Here is an 8115-nt window from a genome sequence, read left to right as displayed (position 1 = left end):
GCTACAATACCCTTGAAAAACCCCACATACATATGAATAGTAACCACTAATCACCCACAAAGTAACATACGTGGTAACTCGTAAGCTGGCACGAGGTGTAGGAACACCCGTGTTATATAATTTTCCGGCCACGCGATAATAAAGTAAGTTACATTCATTTGTTCATACAATATACACCAACAAATACTATACCACCATAACAACACAACAACATAACAACAAACATTTGACCTCTCCAACCACCGGATATATTCCATCCTCTCTATTAATAAACTCCCATGGGGATTCAAACTAATGGTCAGTAACTTGGTGTATTGGTTAGGTGTAGACTGGTCATTATACATCCAATAAACATATGTCACTCACTTCTCACACTCAGCTGGGCATAATTTGAAACTCCAACTTTCGTAGCTTCTTGTGAAATGCACCGATATTTCCCACTTTCGTGGAGATCCACGTTCGTAAAACTATGAATATCAAGGTTACAATTATCGAGTATAGACTCATTATACTATAGCAGATGTTTCACCAAGTCTACTCAATCTTTTACAAGCACTGATGATGCCAACAGTTTTATTGAAACACTGTTATTTTATCTGGTGCCATGTCACAGTGGTTACAGCCCTTGCCTTTAGCTCAAAGGACACAGGTTCGAGGCTCATCGCTGCTACTATTGTGTGCGTATGTGTTCTTAGGCAAGACACTTAATGGCAAACCCTGATGATGTCTCGATGTATGGCCAACAAAATATTGGTCCTTAAACAAACAATACCCATAAGATGTCTTCCATACTAATATATACACACGCCTAAATATACAAACGATAATTCAACCCGATATTTACTTGAAAGTAACAGATAGATGGTCGTCCAACACCTTCCTCGTGGATCTAGTGATTGTTTCCCCGCTCGACTTTTGCATCAAAATAACTTGGTCAGGTCCACTATGGCCCCATAACAAGCATTTCAACGAAACATTTTGTCCCTTGTTCACGTCCTTGTTACCAAGCCTTAGGAAATGGGGGGTGGAATCTGGGGGTGAGAACAATTGATTAAATGAAGGTATGGGTGTAAAGGTGGCTGGAGTGAAACATACTTAACTTTGCTGTTCGGTGTCTATACAAACAAGCAGAGTCAAATAATATTGCAGACAAGTTAAAAATCAATGAAACTTAATGCTACAGGTTGAAAATATTGAAATCACATTTTAACATGGTGTCGGAATGTCAGACACATTAATTTATCTTTTTGAATAAGAAGTCACCAGTAGAAGGGATTAGCAGCAAAACAATAGTTGTTTCAAAGTGATATCAAAACATCATAATATAATTTGCAAATAATCACATGATTTATATTCTGTTGCATATAGAATATAATATACCAAAGACAGGTATTAGAATTTATTAAAAAAAAACACAAAGAAAATAGAATTGGCAGCGAAACATCAGTCGTTTGGAAATTAATAAACCATGGTTAATATTACAGATGCATTCAATATTGAATTGGAAGCCAATACTTTCTATGACTTCCTATATAGGGCTATCTACTGTGGTAATAATAATGTTACCCTGAGGCAAGTCTACATCCAATTATAAACTCCACCCAGATTATTATAATCCTTTAAACAACTTAAGACACAAAGTAACTTTTATCTGCATGCTAACTGATATACTAATGTTATATTTTATTCATAGCAAGTTTTAACAACCGTCGTTTAAGTTAATTCCCATCTCTTCATGGTTTTATTTGATGTTCGATATGTATAATTTATTAACCATAAGTTGTACTTTCCATTTTGCAAATATTATCTAATCTTTTACACAAAGGCACAACAAAAAAAAAACTTTAAAAAAAATAAAATATTTATAATTTGTTTTGCAAATTAAACAAATTTTGAAGTTTTTACAAAACAAACTATCCAAAATAGAAAGCATATAACCCACCACACGGTTTTGAAGACACAACAATATTATCGACCGCTATAACTCCGGGAATATCTTGTAGCACAGTGGCTTCAAACGATACCTATAGAAATAATATAATATCCGTTAAAACAAACAAACTTGGAGTAAAAAGTCATTGCGAATATGTTATTCTTATATATAAGTTATTTTTTTAACAAAATTCAAAACTTACCTCTATAATGAATAAAACATAAACAAAACCAAATATTAAAATGACTTAATACTGTATTATTGTAAAAAACTAAAATAAAATTGATTTTTAGAAAATGTGTTCCGACCACCTCTTACCCTGTAAGCCAATGGGTTAAGAGCCAGATGAACCGTCGCCCAGCCATCGGTGCCCCCTAACTCGGGTGTTGTCCATACTGGCTGTAACAAAGTGTCGGTGTTGTCGTTTCTGACGTAAACCGATAACCGACCACTAGCTGTCGGTAGAGTGCCAAGTGGGGAGGATCCGTTACCATCGGTTACGACTCCTGACCCTTCCAGATGGTATTTGAATGAGAAGCAGTGTGTGTCCTGTTGTGGAGTTAAATGTGTTTTAATACAAGCAGATGAGAGTTCTAGGGAGTGGGATCATAATACCAAACTATACGTTAAGGATTTAGTGGGTGCCGTGTTGAGTTGGGTTGGGTTGAGTTGAGTTGGGTTGGGTTGGGGCAATATTTTATAATGTAACAATAATAAACAAATATTCTATTTTATGAAAAATAAATTAGAAGGGAACAAAACTCAGTTTAAATGCGGGCATATAAAAAAAACTTTAGGAAACTCCTGCCCAACAGATATCTGTTTATACACCTTATGCCCACTTACAAGGCTCCCTCCTATATTTCTCTTTAAATGACTTAAAAAATTAAAAATTATGTAACGTTTTAATAATGTTTTACTAGTTCCACCAAAACACCCGCCATACCAACTACTATTATCATGTACATTGCACTCTACCTGTTGTACAATCTGTGGACTCGTGAAAACAGCTTTTTGATTCCTGATGTGATTCTCGGTTTCTACCTCCATGAAATATCCGCCATCAACATTGTTTTGCTTTAACCAATCAAAGTTATCGTCAACTTCTTGCGTGTACCCGCATGAATAATCAGCCTCGTCAAAATTGCATGAACCTGGATGTGAAATGTGTTAGATCAAAACATGAAACCAAAGTGTGATTTCTGCAAAAAATCTTGATGTTAAAATTGTTAGTCTATGATTTATACAGTATTTAGGTATCTTGATAAGTTATAAATACATTGGTGTATTTTGAAAACTGCAAGAACCTTAGTGTAGGATATATAGATTATGATTTGCTTGGTGCTAGTGAAGAAAAACGTATTTGCAAAATTTAGACAGAAATTATGATCAGATGATAGTTGTTTAAAACTGCTTGAGTAAAAGCATCAAATAAAAGCATGATAACACACGATTCATAAGTGCTTCCGTGTGTTCACAAACTTACAAACATGTTAGTGGCCGCAAGAACCTTTCAAAATGTAATAAAATATTTAAACAAAAAGCAGAGTTCCAAGAATGTGGTTTAAAAGGAGTAAAAACCTAATTTTTTTCTGCAAATTTAGTTGCCCTTTATCTCACATTAATTTACATGTTTTGTGAAAGTAATATACACACATTGCAAACACAATTTAATAAAAATTAAACTAAATATCTGTTTTGTGAAACAACATGAGGTCTTGGAGGAAAATCCATCAATTCCATGCCGAATATTAATATATTGTTGCAACACAACTACATTGTGATGTCACAATGGGTATTGTGTGTTCATGGTTGGGTGAACACTTATACGAACAATTGAAACTATTGCCAGGAGTGGCAGATGGCTTTATAGCAAGGTTGGGTACTTGTGTGTTTAAGTAGGATGGAATTCGCCATGCACTCTATGGGTGCTAATGGATGTACATAATTTAACTATGTTTACATTGATAATGGACCAAGTTAAACTTATTATGTTTCAGGCAGTAACTTGGTGGATAGTAACCTCTTTTACACTGATAATGGACCAAGTTACTTTCGGTAATCGGTCTTTAAGCAACGACAACACAATCGTCAGTGAAAAAGAGGTTGCTATCCACCAAAGTTACAGCCTAGTTCTTACCCCCAACATTACATTGAGTAAATGTGACATTGATTAGACTTCTAGTTCACATTAAGCCAATAAACGCCACACGCAACCATTTATTGACCAATTTACAGGCAATCCCACACACGAGTATGAGGTCCCTGTGGTTGCTTGCCACCGTGAGAATCTACACAAAATACCCTGGGGCCAACAGAAACTTCAAAACAAGATTCCAACACAGCTTTTCTCGCGCGGATTTCTCTATCTGATTATGAACTATGGAATGGTAGTTATGACGTAATAATACGTTCCAAACGAAAGAAATAACCGTGTTCGTTAACAAAGAGTAGTTTTAGACAATTACATATTCTAGAACCATTTTACTTGTGACGTAACACACGACGTATGCAATTATGACGTCATAAACACCCGTTCGTTCAAGAATTCTGTAATCTTTGATGTTAATTGTGAAAGAAAAAATGGAATATTCTGACGTAACAATGTAAAACTTGACGAGTAACAGACATGATTATGACGCAACAATAAGTGCCGAGATACGCGACATGATAATGGAAAAGGTTCAAACAATTGAATTCTAGAACTTGCATTGTTGGATTGTTAACAAATAAGAACATGTGTCGTCACAATGATAAGTGTTACGTCATAATGCGGCGATCGCTGCGGGGATTCCAGAACGAAGTTGTCGATTTTGGGTCAAATAGTTGAAGTGACAATAAAGAAGCGAAAGCGCGATTGGAGTGTTATGACGTAATAATAGTGATGATGACGTCACAGAGGATGTTCAAATTAAAGTCGCGATCAAAGAATAATGTAGCAGGAAATGGCGTCACAGTGACGTAATAAACCTTGATGTCGGATTTGTATTGTTACGTGTTGCGGGTTAACAATGGGCATTATTCGATGAACAAACATATTCGGGAATTAAAGAAACTTCTAAATTTCTAGAAATAATAAACAAGCAAACCGATTGTTATGTCATCAACGAAACAAACGATGCGTAATTGAAATTCCAGAATTTCAACATAATAGGTATTGTGACGTAGTTTAATGTGAATAATTCATGCCAAAATTAAAACAAACGACACGAAAACTCGCTTTATTACGTCACAATACTTCAAACTACGTCACAATCGGCGCCACGCGCCATATGTTTGTTACGTCACACACAATCCTATTGTTAATTGGGTTAATCAAATTTAATCCGAAATCGCGAAATTTGTTTCGTGGAACTACGAAAGTACTAACCCTCAACACTACAAACATACAACACATATAAACCAACTTGTTGCAAAGTAGAATACGAGAAAGTGTCTATAGTTAACTTTGTATATGGAATATTACTGTGGGGTGAGATGGGATACCATTAGCACATATTTTCCAATCGTGTTTTTAGCAACCAACAACTCTCTTTTAGAGTGACAAGGAAAATATTCTTTGTTAACAACCAAAATACCAAATGTGACGATAAAAGAATGAAAACATCGTCCATATTACTCAACAACGCACATAACAGCAACTCGTTGCAAAATGCCGCAAAATAAATAATTGATAATTACCATAAGCCGGGAGACCCCTCGTCATAGATGCGAGATGTAGCAATAATAGAACTACTGTTACGTCCATAATCATTCTTTTATTCCGTCATAATGGAATGCAACGTCATAAAGACAACACAGTGATTTAAATCTAATTCTGGGAATTGAAATATGACGTCATAATACATCAACTGACGTCATCACATTTAAATTCTCGCTCTTAACTACATTTATGACGTAACAATACTTCGTTTACTACGTAACAATCTCATCTAACTCAATTTACAGATCCATTGTTTCCAACGTTCCACGGACAATGCGTCTGTTTGTGACGTAACAGTTCTCGCTTTACTGCGACGTCGAAAAAAGAGTCCTTTAAACATGGTCGACCAATCAGCGACGAGCAGAAAAACATTTTTTCGCCTCATTAGTTTCTCTCCCATTAGGCCCCATAGCGCCACCAAGCGAATAGCATATTTGTGAAACAGTGGGCACTAAGGGACACAATAAAAATGGGCGTATTTATTAGAAAAACACCAGCCGCTAGACGGTGCCACAGAACACGACAAATCATTTCCTGTCCCGTTGATTTATTCGTCATAACGACAAACCAAATACCATCAAATTTGTTCAAAATGATATTTGTTCATTTTTTAAAAATATTTAAATATTCCTCTAGTTTCCAAATCGAGCGGCCGTTTATTGCATCATAGCATTACCAGAGCTCAATGGATTAACGCTGATGGTAATTAAAGCGAGTGCATTGGTATAGCGATGACAGAATGCGTATGAAGTTATTGCTTGTACAGAGCTGTGGTTTCATTGTATAGCTGGTAAGCATGGACGACACACGGCTCAAGGTAAGACGAGTTATGGAAAGTATTTTTTTATAGTTTTAAGCAATAGTTTGCATTTATTTTACCGGTAACATGTTATAACGACTGCCGTTTTGCTGCTAATTCCCTTATTTTGCATTTAATTTTGTTAGAATTAAACACAGCTGAAATACAGTATACTGGATTATAGGTTTAGCAGCCACGCTTTCTTTTCAATAAAGTTGTGTATACTTTGAAAGTTTATGTTGAGTTAAGGCTGTTAAGCGACAGTTTGCAATTATTTTACCCATAGCGTGTTTTATGACTTTTTTGCTGCTAAATCCCTTCTTTTCGTTGTTAGCTTACTATACTACAAAGAGAAAATAAGTATCATGGTATATTATTTGTTAACAACGAGAGGACAGGAATTAGCAGCAAAATAAGTTGTTATGTCTGCATAGTTTGCAATAAAGTTTATAACAAGCGTTGGTGCAGTTTATGCAAAGCTGCTTTGGAACTACTGTTGTTTCGTCGGGTTTCTTGGTTAAATTGTTTTTTGAATATATTTCCAACAAACAAAAAATCATGTATCGTGACGTCATAATTCTACAAATATAGTAATAATGATTTAATAATAGATCTAGAATACCGAAACAAAGCTATGTATGACGTCATACATATCTTGCTGTCTTATCTATTGTCTTGTCACAATTAACCCGGAGATTCCCGTGTGCTTGTTTTTCACTTCCTTGTGACGTCACTATTACTTAAAAAAACATTGTGACGTTTACAATAGAAAGATAATTCTACAACTTTTTTAAACAACGAACGTTACGATGCTCTTTCAATTGCTGATTACCGCGTATTTAAATTTAAATAAAAAAAACAAAAGTATAAAACTCATTAGTAACCAATGGGTTGGAGCAATTGCCGTTAAGTGTCTTATACAAGGACACAAACGCCCACAATGGTAGCGTCGAACCCGTATCGTCTAAGCTAAAGGAGAACGCTAACCATTGTGCCCTGTAAACGTTATTATATGTTTACAAATAGTTGGTTTTTATTTGTGTTTTTATATCAGAAAATCGGGGAGGAGGTTAGAGAGATAGAAGAGCTCAAGTTTGAAACTGAAGCCAAGAAACGAATCCAAAGCGCTCGACGTGCGCACGCCCTCAACCGGATATGGTTGGCCAACTTAGACGTCCGCACGGTGGCGGAAGAGAACGTGGAAGAATTGCGGGAAGTGATCGCTGTTTGTGAGGGGGAGTTAAAATGCTTGAAAGACGAGACAACGAGGTGAATGAACTAGGTAATCCTTTAGCTGGTGGCCACCTGAAATTTTGGTTTCAAAATGTTCTATAGCCCTCACTGATACCTGCTGTCTAATTTTTTTTTCAAAAAAGTCGGGCGTTCGTGTCGAAAATTAACTTTAAAAATGCGCGAAAACATGCTTCGTCACCGTAATTCGTCTGATTTGCGTAAGGTTAACAATTTATTACGTCACAATCGCGGTCTGTTACGTCACAATAGTGGTATATTACATACGTTACAGCCTTGTTTTTTCCCACTGTTTTAACGTAGGAATCAAACGTAACAATACGCATTCTATGACGTAATAATCTAACTCTGGTTTAATTCATAACGGCTGGTGTGGAAAATACGGTGACGCAGCACGATTTCGTGCACTTTCAAAGTTAATTTTCGACA

General features: G+C 35.9%; 2 protein-coding genes across 5 annotated transcripts in view; one reads left to right on the top strand and one right to left on the bottom strand.

The window, feature by feature from the left end:
- The window catches only part of LOC100178816 (receptor-type tyrosine-protein phosphatase kappa), a 23103-nt gene extending 17298 nt beyond the window's left edge, over positions 1 to 5805 (bottom strand). For both annotated transcript variants that reach the window (XM_002125679.5, XM_018815971.2), the window contains exons 1-6: positions 5615 to 5805; positions 2912 to 3087; positions 2252 to 2482; positions 1943 to 2024; positions 845 to 1031; positions 367 to 467 (exon numbers count right to left, since the gene is read on the bottom strand). In XM_002125679.5, coding sequence (XP_002125715.3) covers positions 367 to 467; positions 845 to 1031; positions 1943 to 2024; positions 2252 to 2482; positions 2912 to 3087; positions 5615 to 5687 — 850 coding nt within the window. In that variant the 5' untranslated portion in view covers positions 5688 to 5805. The remainder of the gene's footprint in view (positions 1 to 366; positions 468 to 844; positions 1032 to 1942; positions 2025 to 2251; positions 2483 to 2911; positions 3088 to 5614) is intronic.
- Positions 5806 to 6417: 612 nt separating this feature from the next.
- LOC100186721 (A-kinase anchor protein 2) overlaps positions 6418 to 8115 on the top strand; it is a 25786-nt gene continuing 24088 nt past the window's right edge. For all 3 annotated transcript variants that reach the window (XM_026838859.1, XM_026838860.1, XM_026838857.1), the window contains exons 1-2: positions 6418 to 6453; positions 7490 to 7704. In XM_026838859.1, coding sequence (XP_026694660.1) covers positions 6433 to 6453; positions 7490 to 7704 — 236 coding nt within the window. In that variant the 5' untranslated portion in view covers positions 6418 to 6432. The remainder of the gene's footprint in view (positions 6454 to 7489; positions 7705 to 8115) is intronic.

Source organism: Ciona intestinalis, unplaced genomic scaffold (assembly GCF_000224145.3).
Source record: "Ciona intestinalis unplaced genomic scaffold, KH HT000122.2, whole genome shotgun sequence".
Taxonomy (NCBI): domain Eukaryota; kingdom Metazoa; phylum Chordata; class Ascidiacea; order Phlebobranchia; family Cionidae; genus Ciona; species Ciona intestinalis.
Note: the sequence above shows the minus strand (reverse complement) of the source record. Positions and strands in the feature narration are given on the sequence as shown.